The sequence below is a fragment of the Vombatus ursinus genome, unplaced genomic scaffold (genome assembly GCF_900497805.2).
Source record: "Vombatus ursinus unplaced genomic scaffold, bare-nosed wombat genome assembly UNPS02001287.1, whole genome shotgun sequence".
In the NCBI taxonomy this organism is placed as follows: domain Eukaryota; kingdom Metazoa; phylum Chordata; class Mammalia; order Diprotodontia; family Vombatidae; genus Vombatus; species Vombatus ursinus.
The window spans coordinates 11,509,147-11,530,201 of NW_020941065.1; the positions used below are offsets into that span (position 1 = coordinate 11,509,147).

The window sequence follows — 21,055 nt, forward strand, 5'->3', positions numbered from 1 at the left end:
CTCTGTGACCGGCCTCTTTCCTCTGCCCCCCATGCAGAGATCCCCAACATTCTGAAGCGCATGCACTTCCCTCCCCCACTCTAAGCCTTCAACAAAGCCCAACGGCATCTGGCAGGGTGGGCAGGGTGGGCACTGCCCCAGCGTTCTTTGGGTAAGCTGCAATTCGGATTCTTCTGACATCACAGACTCCCACAACCCACAGTTCCACAGCACGGTCTGCAGCGGGCAGAAGCTGTGATGTCATGGCCACAGGGGTGGGGCAACATTCCCCAAGTGTGACACAGCTCCATCACCTCGTCGGATTCAATTCAGGGTTACCAGCTTACTCTCCACAGCCCTGGATGTGCACGTGCGCACACACACACACACACACACACACACACACACACACACACACACACCCCCCCCCAACCATCTGGGGAAGGTGTGTGTGTCTGGTGTGCATGGTTGGACTGATCCTTTCTGAGTGAGCACTGATTTCAGAGCGGAGGGTCTGGAGGGCTGCAGGGTTTGATGCACTCCAAAGGATGGTGTGGGATGACAGAAAGAATGCTAGAACAGGAGCCAGAAGACCTGGGTTCAAATCTTGCCTCTTCTACTTACTAGCTGTGTGACCTTGGCCCAGTCACTCTTTGAGTCTGTCCCCTTTTCTACAAAATAAGAATGACACTAGCACCAAAAAAGTTACTCAGAATTACTGTGCAGAGGGGAGCAGCTAGGTGGCACAGTGGACAGAGCACCGGCCCTGGATTCAGGAGGACCTGAGTTCAAATCCAACCTCAGACACATAACACTTACTAGCTGTGTGTGACCCTGGGCAAGTTACTAAACCCCCACTGACCAACAAAAACAAAAACAAAAACAAAAAAAACCAAAAACAAACAAAGAGAATTACTGTGCAGAATATGTATCTATGTATGTGTGTGTGTGTGTATATATATGTATATATATGTGTATATGTGTATATATATATATATGTGTGTATTTATTCACTCACGGGGACAGGCCTTTAAAAGATGTTTCTTTCAATTCAAATACAGATGCTGGGCTACTTCTCACTTTCGTCACTGTCCCGGTCACTTCTGTCACTGCGCTCGTCCCCAGGCCACAATGAGCAGTCATGCTCAGGCCTCGCAGAGGTAGCAAGGCTCATGGACAGAGCGCTACGCTTGACATCAGGAGGACCCGGGTTCCAATCCTGAGGCCTCCCAGCAGGGCAGTCACTGAGCCTTCCTGTGCCTCTGGCGCGGGCCCAGGGGGGAGAAAAGCCCACCCAGACCTGCCTCTACTCACAGACGCAGCCTGTATCTGGAACAACGTGGTAGCTCCCTCCTATTGCCCCCAAACACTTGATCGAAACGAGCTGTTAAAAGTCAGCAGATGTCTACGCCAGCAAAGCCCCCTGGGGCGAGCATGGTGGAGGGAGAGGAGCTGCCTGGGGCCCGCTACACAGTGGCCCCCGCTCCTCACTTTCCCAGAGGTCACCTGAGACCGTCCCACGGACGGCGAGGCGACAAGCTAATTTGGTAGCCGGGGCTCCACCGATCCAAGGAATGAAGAGGAGGAACGTGATAGCTTTGGCGGAATCCTAGGAACTCGAGACGTCAGCTCTGATGAGCTCCTAGGAGGGGGCCCATCTGCCCTGACAGCTGTCGGTGGCTATTCTGGAAGACGGCAGTCGTGGGGTCCAAGAATTTGTGGCATCCATAGCCCAGGAGGGGAGCAGAGCCATCCATCGTCCGCCCCCCAGACACGGCCCCCAGTCCTCCCCCCTCATACAGACGGCCAAATGGGATCCCCTTTGTGGTGCTGGATTTGAGACTTCCGTGTCTTCTGGAAAGTCCTAGAAATGGCAGTCAAATTCCATCCACAGGCACTGACCACCTGACTCACTGTAGCAAGTGAGTCACTCTGACACCCGAGGAAGCGTGCTGCAGGGTGAGTCCCTGGGCCCCTTCCCCGGCCTCCACAAAGGCCCAGGGAAGACTTCCTGCAGAGCTGGATGTGGGGTGCAAAATGCTAGTGCCCTGAGGCCCCTTAGCTGGTTCACATGGCACCACAGCCCCGCCCAGGTGGCAGCTGGGGCTCTGAGAGGGGAAGCATGACTAGCATCAGGGAAAAGAATTGGGGCTAGACAGACAAATCTGGGGTTCAGCCAGGCAGAGACAGCTGAACCTCTCTCTGGGAGCTGATGACACCCCAAGAAACCAACCCTGATGAAGGGCCTAGGAGACGTCAGGCCGTGTGGCAGGCCCTGGGGAGTCTGGGCTGGGCACCCACGATCAGGGGCAGGAAATGGCTGATGACCCAGCAAAGGAGCCTGAGAAGGAGAGGGCTGGAGGGAGCGTGTGTTCAAGAGGGTCCAAGACTGCTGGGAGGTCAAGAAGGAGGAGGACAGAGCAAAGGCCCCCACAGGGGCAGGAGGTCAGTGGCACATTAAGACAAGAGACTCAGGGCTTGGGGGGCCTCAGAGGCCATGCCGTCCAGGCTCCGCATTTCACAGGTGAGGCAAACTGAGGTCCGCAGAGGATGGTGCCTTAGCCACGGCTGCCCAGCGAGTAAGAGGCAGAATTGGAATCTGCACCCAGGTCCTCAGACTGCAAGCCCAGAGGTCTTTGTACCGCCTCAGCCGCTCCCGAGAGGGGGGCCGGGCTTGTCCTCATCACAAACTCTCAGGAGGCCTCCCACAGGGCTGCAGGCCTCTGGACAGCCTGCGCAGTGGCTCCCGAGCCTCAGAAACAGCCCGCCCCGGAGAACCAGCGGCCACCCTGCCCTCACTTACTTCACAGGCTGCTCTTCCTGACGCCCCCTCCGCCAGGGTGGTGCCCGCCTCGGTGTGGGCCCGAGCTTATCAGATCAGACTCATTTCCTTCAGGGGTTCTGATGCGATTGTCTCATTTCCAGAAATACTCCCAAGAGCCGCTGGGTGTGGCGAGACAAAAGCAAGGCCTCACAAATGCCCGGCAGGCCTGGACAAGCCCCAGTCAGCGCCCTCGGCTGCCCATTCTCCTGGGGCCGGGGAAGAGAAATTCCCTGACTGAGTGGGTTTGCCGGTCTTGGAGTCTGGATCGTTCTTTGCCTGAGCTGGGACCCAAGTGCTCTGGCCCCGCGGTCACTGTTTCGGGCCCAGGTGAAGCAGGGGTGGCGCACTGGGCCAGGGAGAGCTGGGAATGCCACCAGATCCCACTTCTGAGGTTTACAAAGGGCTCTTCTCACCAGGGCCCTGCTAAGTGAGTAAAACCAGCCGAGGCAGCAGTAAGACTTGAGGGCGCACAGGGTGATCTACACCCCTCACCTGCCAGGAGCACAGAGCTCGGGAGGCAACGTGGGCGCATCAGAGGGTCTATGCCTGGGTTACTGCCAGGCCACGGGACATTGAGTTTTCCTCCTCAGGTGGGCAGCCTGAGTCCCCTGACTTACCAGGGGCTACAAAGACAAGATGAAAACCAGGCCCAGGCCTGAAAGAGCTTCTGTCTGCTGGTGGACACAATGAAAGGAAGAGGCCACACTAACAATGAGGGGGCTCAGGAAAGGCTTCCCAAGGGCAGGCAGTGAACACAAATATTTATAAAATGCCTCCTACGAGCTGGGCATGGTGATAGGTGTGGGCAAGTAAGGACCAAGAATAAAGTAACCAGTGATCGTAAAGAGAGAAGAGAGCGTGCTCCAGGCATGAGGGACAGTTCATGCAAAGGCAAGGAGGCTGCAGACTAGTTTGGCTGGGATGTGGAGTACAGAAAGAGGAATGAATAATGGGAAGGAAGTCTAGAAAGGCAGGCTGCAGCCAGACTGTCAAGGCTCCTAGAGGGCAAATGAAGGTGTTTTTCATCCTGTCTTAAAAACAGGAGGAGCTGCAGAGAATTCCTAAGAGAGGAAATGATATTGTCGGACCTGCACACTGGGAAGATTATCTTGCTAGATACATGGAGGACGGTTTGGAAAGAGGAAAGCCTGGAAACAGGGATTCAATTAGAAGGTTATTACAAATATTCAGGGAAAAGGGGATGAGGATGCAAAGTAGGGTGTCAGCTATGTGACCAGAGAGGAGAGATGGACAGGACAGATGCTGCTGCTGACTGGTTGTGGAGGGGGTGGGGCAAGAGTCAAGGGTGCCTCAGAATCTATAAACCCGAAGACGGAAGGCTGGTGCCCTCGACAGAAACAGGGAGAGGACAGTATGGGGGTGGCCTGTGTAGCCATCTCCTGGGATATCCAGGCAGTGGGGGCTGGGCTGGAGTTCATCCATGCACATGTGCATGTTCCTTAAACCCAAGGGAGCTCATGACAACACTATAACAAGCATTTATTACGTACTTATTATGCATCAGACACTATGCGAGATGGGGGGGAACTAGGTGGCGCCACAGTGCACTGAGCGCTAGCATACCTGAGGTCAAATTCAGCCTCAGACACTTGATAGATGTGTGACCCTGGGCAAGTCACTTCACCCTGTTTGCCTCAAGTCTCCTCATCTGTAAAATGAGCTGGAGAAGGAAATGACAAACCACTCCAGTATCTCTGCTAAGAAAACGCCAACTGGGGTCACGGTGTCAGATGTGACTGAAATGACTCAACAAAGAAAAATGTGTCAGGCGGGTCCAGAGACAGAACCTTGGGACAGACGTCCAGGGTTAAGGGGTAGGAGATGAATCAAGATGCAGCAAAGGAGCCTGAGAAGGCCAAAGAGGAGGAGGAGGCACAGAAGAGAACGGGGGCTTCTACCACGAAAGCAGGAGCTGCGAGCATGTCATCAGAAACAAGAACAAAAAAGTGACAACAGAAACAACAAAAATCCCAACACAAAAAGAGAGAAACCAGCAAGCTACATCTGGCTGAAAGGAACCCTAGCCAACCGACCACAGCAACCCTGAACTTACATGCTCTAAATGCCACAGCATCTAAATTTGGAAATTTTGGGGTTTTCTTTTACCAATTACATTTTAAAATAATTTTTAACATTCATTTAAAACATTTTGAATTCCAAATTTCCTCCCTCCCTCCCCATCTCCCTCTTTGAGAAGACGAGCAATTTGATACAGACGAAATCTAAATCCGTGAAGGAAAAGTTAACTGAATCACGGTCAGACGTAGAGAGTCACACACTAGTGGCAGGAGAATTTAATGTCCCTCTCTCAATCTGGGACAAAGGCTAAGAGGGGAGATAGAACTCAAGAGGAAGGGGTGGTTGCCAGGGTCAGTCAGACGCGGCAGAGTCAAGAATGGTGGGCACTGGCCCTTGACATTAGCCATTTCAAAATCAACGGTAACTGTGGAGAGAGGTCCCAGCTGGGTAGTGAAGCCAAAGCCACGGTACAAGGAGGGAGCAGGAGGCAAGAAGCCAAAGGCAGCTGCATCAGCGGCTTCTTCCGAGGCTCCGGCCCTCAGTGGAAGGAGGGAGCTGTGGGACGATGGTCCGTGGGGACGGGAGGTTTGGGGGAGCCTGGGCCTGGTGGAAGGCAGCCCAGAAGAGGGGGGACAGGAAGGACCCAGGAGCTCCTGGAGGAGACGGGAAGGAGGAGGTCAAGGGGCCAAGGCGAACCGCCAGCTTTGGCAAGGAGCACCTACTCTGTCCAGACAGGAACAAAGGAGAAGGAAATGGGCGGAAGACATGGCAGGGTGTGGAGACATGGCACAGAGAAGGCTGAGAGCAGGCGGTCCAGGAGGCTGGGCCAGAGAAGGTTGGCCACCGTCCCTACCGTAGCCTCCCACCAGGAAAGTAGACAAAGAAATGTGGCGCAGCCATGACGGCCAGCCTTGGGGGGGAGGGGGCGGCCATGACGGCCAGCCTTGGGGGGGAAGGGGCGGCCATGATGACCAGCCTTGGAGGGTGGAGGGGGGGAGCCTTGATGGCCAACCTGGCTGGGAGGGGCGGGGGTCCTCCAGCAGCACAACTAGGCATACAAGGAACAGTGTGACATGGAGGGGCCAGGGCATCAGGGTAGAGAGAAGGAAGATGAGGCCAGAGAAAGGGCGACACAGGAGGAACAGGAAGAGAGCAGACAGGAGGCACCTGCTGATGGGCCCATCCCGACGGCCAATGCTGGCCCGAGTAGGCCAAAGGAGCACAGCTCTGGGTGCCCATCACCCCCAGCACAGTCTGGGCCTCCCACACCTGTGGCCCTCTCCCCAGCAGCACCTCACCTTCTGGCCACTGCCCGCCCCCCACAACTATACTTAGTGTCCTCCAGCTGTTTCCCGCCCCCCTTTCTGATGAAAGACGCCCCATCGCTGGACGAGATGCCCTCCCACGAATCCTTTCTGGAGACTAGTTGCTCACGGGCCCCTTCCAGAGAGCTAGAGGAAGCAGATCTGAAGGGCACCCCTTCTGTCTACACTTACCAAAGGGAAGCCCCCAGGTCCTTCCCTCTCCTGTGCCCCATGGCTGCAGGAGCCCCTCAGAGCGGGGTCTGCCCAGCCTCACGAAGGCTGTCAGACAGAAAGTGGGGGGGACCTCAGAGGCCACTGAGGGCCTGTTTTACAGATGAGGAAACTGAGACCCCACGAGGGGAACTGACGTGCTGGGGTCATTTTCAGTCACCTCGGACCCTCCATGACTCTATTTGGGGTTTTTCCTGACCAGGAGGCTGGTGTGGTCTACGTTTCCTGCTCCAGCTCATTTTACAGAAGATGAACTGAGGGGCAAACAGGGTGAAGTGACTTGCCCAGGGTCCCACAGCTAGGAAGAGTCCGAGACTGGATTTGAACTCACATCTTCCCGAGTCCAGGCTGGGCACTCCATCCACTGCACCATGTAGCTGCTCTGACTTGCTGGGGCCCAGAGAGCTAACACGGGTCAGGGGTGGCTCAAGAACCCAGGTCTTCCTGACTTCCAGTCCAGCATTCTCCTCAAACTTGGCTGAGGCCATGATCAAACCTCCCCCAACCTGTCCCGAAAACCCAGGCTGCACTGGCACTCTCTCCTCACATGAGATGACACATGGCTAGCCTGCTCTCACGCCCCCTCTCCCCCTCCCCCAACCACTCCCCTCCCCCAGGGTCAGGCGGGGCCTCACCTTCACTGTCCGTGAGCACCTCCATCCGCCCGCTGAACATGGCCTTCAGCATGGTGTCCTGCTTGGTGAGGGTCTGCATGGTGGTGTAGTAGAGGGCTCCCCCCACATTGAGCTTCACGTACTTGGAGCTGGGGCTCGTCCCCTTGAAGGAAGTGGTGCGGGTGGCAGCTGCTGGCACCGCTGAGCTCACCACACTTTCTCCCGACATCTCTTCCTGCCAGAGGTGAGGAAGACAGTCACGCAGCAGCCCCGCCAGGCCCAGGGGAGCACCCCCCAGTCGAGCTGAGCTGCGGGGGGCCCCGCAGATCATATACTGGGGCTCACAAGCAACGGCTGGACGGGGGGAGCGGGCTTGTTCTGAAAGCTGGGGAGCCTGGGAGCCGCCTGCCCAGAGAAACAATTGTACTAATGGTGGCAATTACTATTATGGCACTAAGAGGAGTAATTACTATTCTAGGAACCCAGTGGTGATAAAGTAGAGAGCTCAGCTACACAGTGAGTGAAAAAAGCTTTGGAGAACCTACTGGGGACCCTACCCACATTCACAAGGCTGCTACTCCAGAAACAGGTGCCAGAATCATGGTAATACAGAGTCAGAAAGACCTGGGGAAAAATCCTGGTTCAGCCTTTTACTACAGGAGCGACCCAAAGCAAGTCCCTTCTGTCCTCTGGGCCCCAGTTTCTCCATGTGTAAAATGGGGGGGCCCAGGTCACTGTTGAGCTCCCTCCCTTCTAGCTCTAACTCCTTTGGTCACATTAGCTCCAAACAAGCATTTTGTAAATGGCCCGTGTCTAAGGGGGGGCTCCGTGGACCAGCCATGCAGGTCCCAAGGTGGTCATCCCCAGAAGGCACAGCTAAACTCCGCTTTCCAGCTTGTCCGGCAGCTCCAGGGAGTCAAGCAAACATCTCATCAAACGGGGGCTGACTTCAGACACCGGGCAGAGAATTCCAGGACGGCCCATCATAAGTGCCCTCTGCCAGTTATGTTAGGCCCTGGTGCTCTGAGTATTAAAAAGGTTTCCTCTCCTCAATCTCAGATTCTGAATAGCCTAAAAATAGCCTTCCTCAGACCCAATAAATCAATCAAATATAGATGAAGCACCCCTACGGCCAAGCACGGGGACAATCTCTGCTCTTGAGGGGCTAACCTGGGCGGGGGGGGGCACAACAAATACATCTAAATACAGAGTAATTGTAAAGTTAATAAATACTAAGACATACAAAGCAGTTAAGCAGTTTAGGGGAGGACACTTCAGTGGGGGCAGGGCCTCCTCTATGAGGCAAAAGGAAGGAGTGAGAGCACTCCAGCCTGGGCAGGGAAGGCAGGGGCTGGCTCCCGGCTGAGGACACAGAGAAGGTCAGGCTGGCCCCTTGCAGACAGCAGGCTCCAATGAGGCCGGAGCCAGGCTATGCGGGGCATTGAAAGCTAATCAGAGGAGCTACGCTTTATCTTCGAGGAAATAGGGGGCCAGACAGGGGAGTCACTAAGTCACAGACAGACAGACAGACAAACACAGACACCCGCTTGTGAGGTAGCTGTGGAGGGCTCAAGGAGGAGCTCAGGTGAGAGGAGAGAAGGCGGTTGGACGGACGGACACAGGTACAAAGCGGGAAACGGTGGATTTGGCAAGTGGGCCCTTCTGGACCCCCACATTTCTCAGCACCATCTCCCTCTCCTCTGCCTCCTACTCCTCTCTCAGGACCTGGACTGCCACCCCCTGCACTCTGCTGAAGCCGCTCTCTCCACCAACACCAGTGGTTCCTTTCTCTTTCAATCCCATGGCCCCTTCTCTGGCCTCCCACCTGGAGATCAGCTCTCTTGAGTGTCCCGTGGGCATCTCAAGCCCATCACGGTCTTTCCCCTGCACTTGGCCCTGCCACCTTCCCAGCATGCTTTGAATTCCCTGGGATCCCAACTCGAGAAGACCCCCGTGATCCTTCACTCTGAAGCCTGGAGTCCAACCAATACCACGTCACATCGCTTCAATCTTCACCACGTCTCTCTGCTCGTGGCAGAACAGACCTTCCTCTCCCTCCGTCCAAACTTCTACAAGCAGTCACCTACAGGCTCTCCTTGCCTTCAGTCTCTCCCCCAACCCATTTCCCACAGAGCTGCAAACTTCAGATTCCTGAAGTACGTATATGACTTGGGGTGGGGTGGGGCTGGCTCCCCCGTCCCAAACTTTCAGCGGCTCCCCCACTGGCTCTCGGCTAAAACACAAACCCAAAGGCCTTCACCATCAGGCCACAGGCTGTCTTTTCAGGGCCGACAGGTGATTACCTATCAGCCTCACACACTCTACACTCCAGCCAACCGGCCCACTTGCTGTGATGTATAAGACAGGCCACCTCCTGTTGCTGGCCAAAGCTCTCTCCCACCATGGCCACAAAGGTCTCCTGGTGTCCCTGGGCGCCCTTCAAGGCTCACTCCACTCAGATCTCACTTCCTGCTTCTTCAGGAGCTAGCTAGCCCTCTTCCCAATCTCTGTGTATACTGTGTGGACACTTAGTACTTTACAGTGACACGTCCTAGCTCCCCTTTAGAACAGAATCTCTGGGAGGACAAGGACAGTTTCATTTTTACATTCCATTTCAACAGCACATAGTAGGCCCTTAATAGATGCTTGTTGACCGACTGCCCAAACGCTGTATTTGTTGAACTGAACTGAATATAAATTCTTCAGTCAATATCTGTATTCTGTACAGGAGCCGAACCCGAGCTTTGCCCACAACAACATAACCCAGACCGAGGAACCATATTTCTAACTTTGGGGTGAACCGTGACCCAGAACATAGGAGGTCAGAGCTGAGAGGGCCCTCAGATATCACCTAATCCATCACCCTGATTTTACAGGTGTGGAAACTGAGGCCCAAAGAGGATAAGTGACTTGCCCAAAGTCTTGGCGAATGACGGTGGCGGGAGAAACCTGCTTTGAGGGTGGCATTTCCAACGGCCCCCTGAACATCATCCAGATGTCCCGTGGGCATCTCTTCCTTGATGTGCCCTTGTCTTTCTCCCCAAGCCCTCCACTCTTCCAATCTTTCCTATCACTACCGAGGTCGCCATCATCCTCCCCGTCCCCCGGCTCACAAACTCAGTGTCCAGACTCCGTCCTCTCCCCCCTCTTACCAGATCTTGTCTATGCAGCCCCTTCTCTTGAGCTCTCATAGCCTCCCACCTGGACGACCACAAGAGCCTTCTGGATGGCTTCTGACCCAAACCTCTCCTCACTCGCACCCACCCTTCAGGTGACTGTGCCTAAATCACTGGGCTGACCCTGTCACACACCCCAACGCCCCCAGTGAACGCCTGTGGTTGTTTATTCCAGGATCAAATCTAAACTCCTCGGTTTGATGTTCAATGCTCTTCATAATCCAGCACCTTCTCACCTTTCCGATCACCTCCCCCTTCACTCTCCTCTAGCGCCAACTATATTCCAGCCACATTGGTCTCCTGAAAACACTGTCCCTCACCCATCTCTCTCCTTTTCCCACTGGCTGTCTGTCCCCTCACCTCTACCTATTAAGTTTCCTGGACTTCCCTCGAAACTCAGCTCAAATTCCACCCGGTGCAGGAGCCTTTCTTGGCGCCCCCCACTACATCCCCCTCAGACAGCCCCCAGCAGGCTCTCTATGTGCCTGGCTGTTATTATGTTATCTCCTTCATTAGAGTGCAACACCCCTGAAGGCAGGAACTGTGGTGTTTTGATTTTCATTGTAACCCCAGCGCTTGGCCCAGTATCTGGCACATAGTAGGTACTTAGTAAATGTTTACTGAATTGAACCAGCACATGCATAGATGTTTGATTAATGTTTGTGGACTTGATTTTAAAAAAAAAAAAAAAAAAAGGAGAAAAAAAATCTAGCTTCAGGAAGAATTTCCTGGATTTAAATTTTCTGTCTTTGCTCCCCCCCTCACACATACACACGCTTCACATTCCTAGGCAGTCAGTCTACAGCACCATACCCATAAGAGGAAGCCTTCTAATTCTCCCAAACTGCTTCTTCCATTTAAGAGTCAGCTCTCTGAATAGTACCAGGCTGAACTGCCCCAAGACAATGGCTGAAATCCCCTGACCTGGATTTACTGTCTTCAGATCTGGCAAGAGAAGCTGCACCACTTTCCAAAGTCCACAGGTCAGTTTGTTGAGGGATCTGGAGAGGCCCTCAGAGAAAATGATCCAGCCCCATTTAGCTCCACTTTGGAGCCAGAGTTACAGTTAATCCAGGGCAGCCACAGCCAGGCGGCTGAGGAAGGACCCCCACCAGCTCCCTCCTCCACGGGGGCCAGCCCTCTGCCCTGCTCCTCCACTTTGTCAAGGATTTGATTTCATTATAAAAGTTGTAGTGAAGGAGGACATAGAGGAAAAAGAGGAAACTGATACACAATGTGTCAGTTACCGGTTCTATTCAATCAAAGAGAAGGCTTTATTTATCCCAATCACATGGGCATCTTAAAGAGTTCTCTTTTTTCCAGGGATACCATCCCCTCAGGGAATAACTTTCTTATCTCCCCTGCCGCCCCCCTCCCCTCCAATAACTTTGACTGGTCTGTTTTAACAGTTATGGTGTTAATTAGCACCAGAGGCCCTGCCCTCCCCATCACCAAACCAGAGTGATTCCATGCTCCAGGATGTCCTTACACGTCTTACATTCCAGAACACCCAGAGATTCATTGCCTTTTTCCAAGAAGGTAATTCCATCTGGTCGATGCTTAATGAATAGGGCAGTGGAGGGTGTCAGCACTGGGATCTGGAGTCCTGGCTGCAGCACATCCGGCCTGTGATAAGTCAGTTCTCTCGGGGCTCTCCTGTAAACTGAGGCAGCCTAACCAAGATGTTCCTAGAGCTTCTTTCAAGGCTAACATTCTCTTATTTTAACAGGAGACCCATCCAAACAATCAGAATAACGTCTCCAGTTCTATCAAAAAGTGCCTAACCAGCTGGTCTCCCAAGCTGGTAAATTCCTGTGTTGTTTCTTCTTCAGCTATGACTTAAGATAAATTATAAGAAAGCCTCATAGCAAGCATCACTTCTAGAACTGGAAATCGGACTTTCTATTTTACCCATCAGACAAATTGGATCTACTCCATTATCAGGGGACATTCGAGGCTCGGGTTCAGACAGTTGGGACTACTCCAAATCTCCCTATCACTGTCAAGGGGATCCCACACCTCTCAGTGCCCCGGGATGGCAGCTGGGTGCCCCCCCCATCCAAGCCCTTGCCAAGGCCTTCAACTCGGCAACATCTCTATCAATTTCACCTCTGCAACAAGTCAGCCTTACAACCCCTTCTCTCCCACTACCGTTAGCACTCCATTTCTGTCCCTCATCAAACCACTATTGTAGCTTCAGCTCCGGCTTCTTCCCACTCCAGTCCAACCTTCACTCAGCTATCAAAGTGATCTTCTCAAAGTAAGCCACCCCCTCTCCCCATTCAATACAGTGCAGTGACTCCCTATCACCCCCAGGCTCAAAGAAAAACTCTCCCGGCATTCAAAGCCCTTCCTAACCAGCCCCTCCTTCCCAGTATTCTAACCCCTTACTGCTCCCCTCCTTCTGCTCTGAGATCCAGTGACCCCGGCTTCCCTGACTCCCTGTACTTTCACTGGCTGTTTCCCCATGCCTGGAATTCTCTCCCTTTCCCTCCTGCCTCCGTGGCTTCCTTCAAGTTCCAGCTAAAATCCTACTTTCCACAAGACGCCTTTCCCAATCCCCCTTAATGCCAGCGCCCTCTTTTATCTCAAATTTTTTCTGTATGTATCTCACTTGGTGGTGCAGTCTCCCTTCTTTAAAGTATGAGTTCGACTAGAGCCTAAGCACTTAGCATGGTGTCTGGCACACACAAGGTGGTTAATAAATGCTTACTAACTTCAGAATTTTCCATTTCCCCTTCCAGGCCAGCCTGCCCAGAAGGGCCCGGCCCTCTGGAGGACTCCTGGACATTCTTAAGCTTCCCTTGGCTAGTCACGGCCATTCAAAGGACATTTCAGGCAGGAGGGATGGTGGGACGAGAATGGGAGGGGGCTGTGGCAAACAAAGAGGCAAAGGATCTGGGCAGGCATCTTTATCTCCGGATACTCCGTCACTTAAGGTGCAAACAAATGAACAAACCAACTTCTCCATTAAGATCCAAAGAGGAATGTTCTCCATTCTAGTCACCTCAGACCTTGGGAGAAAAGGTTCCAATTGCCTTGAAGAAGGCCCCATGACTGACCTTCCCCCTGGCCCTCCTTCCCTGACTGCCGGGTCCTCCCAAACCAGACCCTAATTTCCACCCCTTCTCCATAACTCCTTCAAGCAACTGCTCTCAAAGACTCCTTGCAAAAGTCCTCGAAAACTGCTAACTGTCCAGGGAGCCCCTCCCCATCATAAAATTACTGTTTAGAGCAGGAAGGCACCGAAGGGACCGTTCAGTACAAGCCCCTCCTCATAAGGAGACAAGGTGGGTCAAGTGCTTGGCCAGCCTTGAAGTGCTACGTACAGCAAGTGCTGGCGATTGTTATCATTACGTGTTAAACTCTCATACAGGAGATTTTGAGTAGAAAGGGACCGAAGAGATCAGCCCATGCAGATTCACTACGGAAAGACCTGGAGCTACAAGCGACCTCGGAAGCCATCTCGTCCCACTCCCACATTTTACAGATGGGGAAACTGAGGCCCAGGGAGCTGACTTATCCAAGCTCACACGTAATTACGGTCATAGTTCTAGAGCTGGAAGGGTTCTGAGATGTCATCTAGACCACTTCCCTCATTTTACAGATGGGGAAACTGAGGCCGGGGAGGGGAAGCGTGGCTGCACCGCAGGCCGTCGCTTCCACGTCGGGGTGGGCTCTCGCCCCCCCCCGCCCGCTCCGCCCGTCGGGCCCCTCCCCATCAGCGCCCGTAGCCCCCTCCCCCCGCTCCTGTCCCGCATTTACGGGGCGTAGGCTGCAGGGGCGCGGCGCCCGCCCGGGGCGCCTTCCCTCCCCTCCGCCCCGCGCCTGCCCTCTCGGGCTTCCCCGCACCCTTCCCCTTCCCCCGGGCCGGCCCGGCCCTCGCCTTTCCTGCCCTGCCCAGCCTCCGCTCACCATGAAAAGCCCGAGAGCGCCGGAGCCGCCGAGCCGGGACCGGGGCAGCCAGGAAAGAGTTGGCGCAGGCGCACGGGGGCCGCGCCGGGGCGAGCCGGGGCGGGCCGGGGCGGGGAGGGGCGGCACTTCCGCCCCGCTGGCGGCCCCCGCTTCCGCCCCGCAAGGTGCCTGCGCCTCAAGCCTCCGCCGCACGCTCACTTCCGGCCCCCTTCGTCGCGCTCCGACCTCCTCCTCGGAACGTCTGTGAGGTCGGGCCGCGTTTCCGGACGGAACGCCGAGGCGCGGACGGCCCGGGGGCAGGATGGCGGCGCGGCCTCGGCCGCTGTCCGGGGCCCGGCGGAGCGCGGGGGGATCGGGCTGAGGCGGCCCTGGCCCCGGCCCCGAGCGGGTAAAGGCGGGCGGCGGGGACGCGCGCGGCCCGGGTCCGAAGCGGGTGGGGCGGCGGGAGCGCGCGCGGGGTATGGTGGGGGAGGGGAGGCGCGTCGTCGTTGTCGCTGTTGTTGTCGTCGTCGTCGTTGTTGTCGCCGCCGTCGCGGCCTGCCGAGGTCGGTCGGAGTCCCCGGGTCCGAGTCCAAGCAGCTTCGACTTCATCGAGGCCTCCCTCCTTCCCCCCTCCTCGTGTGACAGCTGGGGAAACTGAGGCCCCGAGAAGGGCCTCCTCAGAGGGCCGGGTTGGACCCGGGCCCAGGACGCTTGGGGACCTCAATAATCAGCGCCCGAGGCAGGGCCGAGTGGGGCAGAAACTCGGACCCCCCCTTGCTCCGGGTCTCCCGAGGCCGAATTGTGGCCCCCGTGTCACACCCCTCCCCCCCCAGCCCCTGGGTCCGGCCCGTTCACTCATTCACTCACTCACTCACTCACTCACTCATTCATTCAGGATACACCCGCACTCCCTTATTTTGTGCGCCTCAGACTCGGATCTGAAGCTAGTTAAGTCAACACGCATTTATTAAGCGCCTGCTGTGTGCCAAGGTGGGGAGAGGCAGGAAAGGCAGAAGTCGTGGTCCCTCCCAGTCTAATGGGGAGGACTCGGATGGAGACAGGACATACTGCAGATGCTCCGTGCCACCTCCCCCTCCAGCCAGGCCCCCAAGAGGGGTCGTTCAGCCCCTTGTGGACAAGCCCCCTGGCTTCCTGCAAGCCTCTCCGTTGGGAAGTTATCCCCAGTTTGCTCTGGCTTGTTGTACACAGTTGTTTAGATGTCTCCTTCCCCATTAGACTGGCAGCTTCCTGAGGGCAGGGACCAAGACTTGGCCTTTCTTTGTATCCCCAGCAGCACATAGTAGGGCCCTAAAGTCTCATCCCCTCGCTTGGCCTTGACCTCGAAGGGCCTCTGCCACTGTTAAGGTCGAATCCACCTCAGGGAGAGCACACCCACTCTGCCCTTTGGGCAGCTGTCAAGTGTTTCTTTACCTCAAACCCAAGTTTGCCACTTCATAACCTCTCCCCTTGTTCTGCCCTCTGGGGCCAAGGAGAGCAAGTCAGATTGGGGGAAGGGGAAAGGCATTTATCGGGGGAAAGGCATTTATCGTGCCTACTATATGCCAAGTGCTTTTAAAAAAAGTTTACAATTATTATCTCATTACATCCTCAAAGGACAGTACTTCCTACAAGCACCTCCTGTAGAGGGTCAATTGAGATAATGCAATGCTTTACAAACATTAAATGCTACATAAATGTCAGTTACAAGCATCCACGCTGCTATTATCTCCATTTTAGAGTTGAGAAAACTGAGGCAAACAGAGGCTAATTGACTTGCCAAGGGTCACCCAGCTAGTAAGTGTCCGAGGCCAGATAGTTGCGGTCAGCAACTATCCCCCACCCCTTCTGTTCGGTTGATCCTCATGATTTGGACCTTATAGTGTCTCTATAAGGCGTGTGCCTTCCTCTGGACTGTCTCCACCTTATCAATGTCCTTTCAGAGCTTTGAGTGCCCAGAGTTGAACATGTTACTCCAGATGGGGACTGATAATAATCCTCCACATATGATCCGTTTGGCTTTCATCCCCAGCTGCCCTTGGTTAATAGAAAGCTAAGGTCCTGAACTTTGCAGCTGAGAAATCATTGAGTCCAATTGTCTAGAAGAGGCCACTGAGCCTCGGGGAGGGGACCTGATGTGCCAAGGTCAGGTAGGCAGTGACAGGGTTGAGATTCCAATTTGGGCCTTCTGACTCCAGAGTCCCTGGCCTTTCTCTGGAGCTAGCCAGGAGCATAGCCAGGATGAGGCCCTGGGTCTCCCAGCCTCTGTCCAGGGGCAGCCGGACCTAAGTGGCATGTTTTAAACTTGGAGTCAGCACTTGATTGGCCCTGGTCGTTTCCTAATCTTTGTGTGTCCCTAACTAGAAGATGAGTGAGCATCTTAAAGGCCAGGCATGGTTGTAGGTAGGTGGCCCAGGAGCAGGCCATACATTGAATGAATGAATGAAAAAGCTTGCTGTGCTCATGTGCTAGACCCTGCCTGAGCCTTGGGGAGAAAGAACAAACAAGCAGGGCCCCCCCCCCCAAGCTGATTGTTTTAAATGCTCATTGACTGAAAAATAGGGCTATGTATCAAGTTTGTTTACCTTGTGTGGTGTAAATATTTGGTTGGTTGGTGAATAAAGTTTTACGAAATATCTTTACAGTACAGTATTGGGGAAAGAAAGATTGTTAGCCTTGCAGTCGGAAGCCCCGAGTTTGAATCTTGGCTCCAACATGGTGCTAATGCACCAGTCCTGACTCCTCACTCTCTTAAGACTCGATGTTTTCCATTTCTTTTTAGTTCTTATGTAACGAGGAGGAAGCCTGGCCATTCGTCTCTGCTCATTAATACCTATATGACCTTGGGCAAATCACTTGTATCCTCTAAGACTCCAGTTTGGACATGATCTCCAGGCTCCCTTGTAGCTCTAAGCTGCGATCCTGTAACCCCACCCCCACCCCTGCTGGTGCCTGCTTCTATCTAAGTGCCGTGCATGTATTTACATTTCTTTGTTATCGATTGGTCTATATGTGTAATTTTCTCTAATGTTAGAATGTAAGCTTTCTAGTAAGGCTTGTTTCATTCTTTGTGCTTGTGTCCCCAGTGCCCAACACAGTGTCTGAGACTAATAGGCACCTAATAAATGCTTCTTAATTGATTGATTGAATCATGGGCAAGTCGCTGTACTTGTTACGAGTTTCAGTTTCCTCATTTGTGAAATGAGAAGGTAGTACCACTAGTACCTTCTTCAAAGAGTTATTGCCAGGATCTGTTAAGATAATGTGATGCTTTACAAACATTCAAATGCTATGTGAATGAATGTCAATTACTAGCCTCATCCTGTCACACAGTAGGTGCTTAATAAATGCCTCTTGATGGATTGGTTTTCTAGGAAGGCGCCTTGGAGAAGATGAGTTTTGAGGTGGGCTTGGCGGTCAGGGATATGGTTTAGATGCCTTTCTTCTCCCCTTATCCTGAGGGATGGAAAATTGCTCATCCCGGGGAGAAGGCCATCTTGATAGGAAGAGTCCACATGGTAGGTTTCCACAGCTTGGGGCTGCTCTCTTGCTCGGCTTCTCGGAGCATTTATCGAGCTTTAACTCCACTTTTGAAGGGTCCTGGCATGTGTGGATGTGAAATCAGCCCTCTGGGTGCAAGAGAGTTTGTGGAGACTTTCGTGTCTTCCTTGAAATCCTCGTGATTTCACTCATTCCGGGCTGCCATCCCTCCGAATACAGAACACCCATTCTTAGATGGCTGCTTTCATGTTTCTCCAAACTACTAGACACAGTCCTTGGCCTCTCCGGTGGTGAAACCCATCCCTTAAATCTAGTCTGACCTTTTGTTTTATTTTATTTTATTGATCTTTTTTATCATGCCACCTTCTTTTTCAGTCTCTCCTACCTAATAAGCCATCCCTTTTAAATGAGAATTTTTAAAAAAAGAGAGGGGGGGGGAGGAAGGAAAGTAATTGTGTTAAATATTGGTTCCCTTTAAATTAGAAATCCTGTTGAAATCCAACCTTAGCATTTGGCCCAAAGAGGTTAATGAAAAGAGTATGGTGAGGTTTCTTTTTCGCCTTGGTCGGGAGAGTGAGTTATGGGGACAAGAGCATCGGAGCTTAGTCCTGGGGAATCTGGACGCTGACGCCTCACCTCCTTACTCTTGGTACGAAGGACAGTTCTCAGAGAGTGGGATTTTGCATATCTATCAGAAGCAGTCATTTGTTTTTATTTCGTTTTTTCTTTATTATGGGGAAAGGTTCAGGGGGTATTGTTATTGGAAATTCCCATGATACAAACACATTAGAGGCACCAGCAAAACTTGGACTCAGGACTCCTGGGTTCATATCCTGCCTCTGACGCTGCTTAGCTATGTGACCTTGGATAAGTCACTTGAGCCTGTTTCCTTTTCTGTAACATGGGGACACCAGTAGATTTAGAGGGAGAGAAGACCTCTTGTCCAAGCCCTTCTCTTCGTTGGTGAGGGTCCTAAAGCCTAGAGAGATAAAGTCACTAGCCCCAGGTCAGACCAGCAGGAAATGGGAGAGTCAGAATTTGAACCCTGATCGTCTTACTCCTTTGCCACTGAACCATGTCCTTTCTACCTGCAGAAGTTGTGGGGCAGGGTGGGGTGGGAGTGGGGGAGGGGACTCACTAAACCTCAAAGCACTGTAGAAATGGGAGTCAGGGAGGCTGCTAGGTGGCACAGTGGATAGAGCACCAGCCCTGGATTCAGGAGGACCTGAGTTCAAATTCGGCCTCAGACACGTAACACTTACTAGCTGTGTGACCCTCGGCAAGTCACCTAACCCCATTACCTAGCCAAAAAAAAAAAAACAAACAAACAAAGAAATGGGAGTCAGGAAATAATGCTTCATGAATTGAATTCAGCTAGTCATCCGGAATTTTTTTCCTCTGGTTTCTTTAGTCTGAGACGACGCCAGAATCCAGATAAAGTGAGATGCTGCCTTAAGTCTCAAGCCCAGTGCTTCATCGAATGATCATCGGGTATTTCTGCAGGAAAAGCAGATCCTCAGGTGAGCCCCGCCTCTTTCACTGGGGGAGGATGCCACCCCATTAAAGGGAGCTGGGCGTGGGATTGCCCAGCCGGCTTGGCCAAGTCGTTGCCACTGTCTTCTGGAGAAAACACGCCCTCCGTTAACACTAGAAGGGCTGCAATTCCGTGCCGCCTCCGTGGGCAGAGATTTTTTTTTAATCCATAAAATGAGGAAACAGAGATGTAGCATGAAACCTGCTACCTCTAGGTAAATTAGGATTTTTTTTTTGCCTCAGTTGATGCCTAGTCCTTCTGATGTTGATTCAGGTCAGGGTCAAAGGTGAAGGCCTCTTATCCCATCAGTGGGATGATGGCAGAGGGGGAGCCCCCTGGTTCTTAAGTGTGTTAAGTTCTCAACAGATTCAACTTTGTCGATTTGTTATTTTTTTCCTGCATCTCTTATTTATGTTCCTTTTTAAGTGACTAAAATGACCTAGCTAGAAAAACAAATGTAAAGAAGTCTGGAGAAACTGGGCAGGACCCTGGAGAATAGATGAGGAAGCACATGGCTGCAAAGATTGCAGTCTGAGGAGCTGGGTTCAGATCTTCCCTGTTTGACCTTGAACAGGTGACTAGCTGCTGGGGCCTCAGTTTCCTCTGTAGAATGATCTGGCTCTCTGATGGGCACAGAAGGGAGGGAGTGCACAGGAGGGAGTCTGGGCCTGCTCCCAGCCAGGGTCTTCTCCTCTCGCTGGTCAGCTTTGCTAAAATGGTTAAATTGGTTTAAGAAAAGGTTGGAGGGGCAGGGGTGGGGAAGGAGTGTGTTGCTTAAAAATAAAAGAAGGGGGGGCACAGTGGATAGAGCACTGGCCCTGAAATCAGGAGGACCCAAGTTCAAGTCTGGCCTCAGACTAAACACTTGACACTTGCTAGCTGTGTGACCCTGGGCAAGTCACTTAACCCCAATTGCCTAAAAATAAATAAATAAAAATAAAAGAAGGCATCTGTAAGACGTAATACAATAAAATAACCTAAGCTTGGCTCAGACTCTCAGTTTGTTCCCCAGGGATCCCGGCTTTGTTGTCCTTCCTGTGCCCAGTTAACAGAGGCATGCCCTTTATGTGCATCGTGGTAGATGACTGAATTTATGGGCATCTAGAGCGGTGACTGTCGCCTGGGAAGCTGTGCTGCCATTCTTGTATCAGGCTGCTAGCACTGGCCTGGCTTTTTGTGGCCTACAGGGGTGGCTTGCTCAGAGGTTTTCAGTAGCTGCCCTTATGACAGCTCTTGGGAGCTAGGTGGTGCAAGTGTGATCCCCATTTTACAGATGGAGGAAGTGAGGCTCAGAGGTGGGAAGTGAGCTAGGAAGTGGCTGAGGTGGTCTGTCTACTACTCCAGGCTATAACCTTTAAAGAATAAACCACTGGTTACCCAGAAGAATGTGGGGCTGCAGTGGGCATAGGGATCTCTTGGATCAGGGCAGAGTGGAGTGGGGCAGTCAGGAGGACCTAATCAGATCCTGCCTCTGGCACTTGTGATGCCAGCAGGGAGTTGCTTTACCTCCCTGAGCCTCCTTTTCTTCGTCTGTAAAATGGTGGCCAGAGCTGGGCCCGAGGGTCTCTGAGGCCCCTCCTGCTCGGAGTCTGAGATCTCAGGAACTGAGGAGGCCCCTTCTAGCTCAGTGCTCCTGTTTGTTCAGGTAAATAAGGCTGAAATCGTTAGACTCTGAGCTGGGAGGGATCCTCGAAATCAGCTGGCCCTTGCAAGGCCCTCCTCGTTTTACAGATGGGACACTCGGGTCGCCCTGCTGCTACGACTCAGCTGGGATTCTGCCACGCTCTCCCCTTAGAGACTGCTTGAGTTCCTGTGCTGTTCGTTGGCCGGCCTATCTTATTTGGGTCTAGACCTTTGATTTCATGAGCTCTTATATATGTGAGAGAGAGAACAGAGCATAATGTATGTGTTGTATACATTAATATACAAAGCATGTACTTTATGTGTGATAAAGCATA

The 21,055-nt window shown here is 53.0% G+C and overlaps 2 protein-coding genes across 2 annotated transcripts in view; one reads left to right on the forward strand and one right to left on the reverse strand.

The window, feature by feature from the left end:
* KCTD10 (potassium channel tetramerization domain containing 10) overlaps positions 1–14,156 on the reverse strand; it is a 28,665-nt gene extending 14,509 nt beyond the window's left edge. Inside the window, exons 1-2 of the mRNA XM_027863364.1 lie at positions 14,084–14,156; positions 7,014–7,227 (exon numbers count right to left, since the gene is read on the reverse strand). Of these exons, the coding sequence (XP_027719165.1) occupies positions 7,014–7,227; positions 14,084–14,086 (217 nt within the window). The 5' untranslated portion in view covers positions 14,087–14,156. The remainder of the gene's footprint in view (positions 1–7,013; positions 7,228–14,083) is intronic.
* Positions 14,157–14,393: 237 nt separating this feature from the next.
* Positions 14,394–21,055, forward strand: part of UBE3B (ubiquitin protein ligase E3B) — a 52,472-nt gene continuing 45,810 nt past the window's right edge. The window contains exons 1-2 of the mRNA XM_027863211.1: positions 14,394–14,471; positions 18,975–19,083. The gene's annotated coding sequence lies outside the window, so the exon portion shown is untranslated. The remainder of the gene's footprint in view (positions 14,472–18,974; positions 19,084–21,055) is intronic.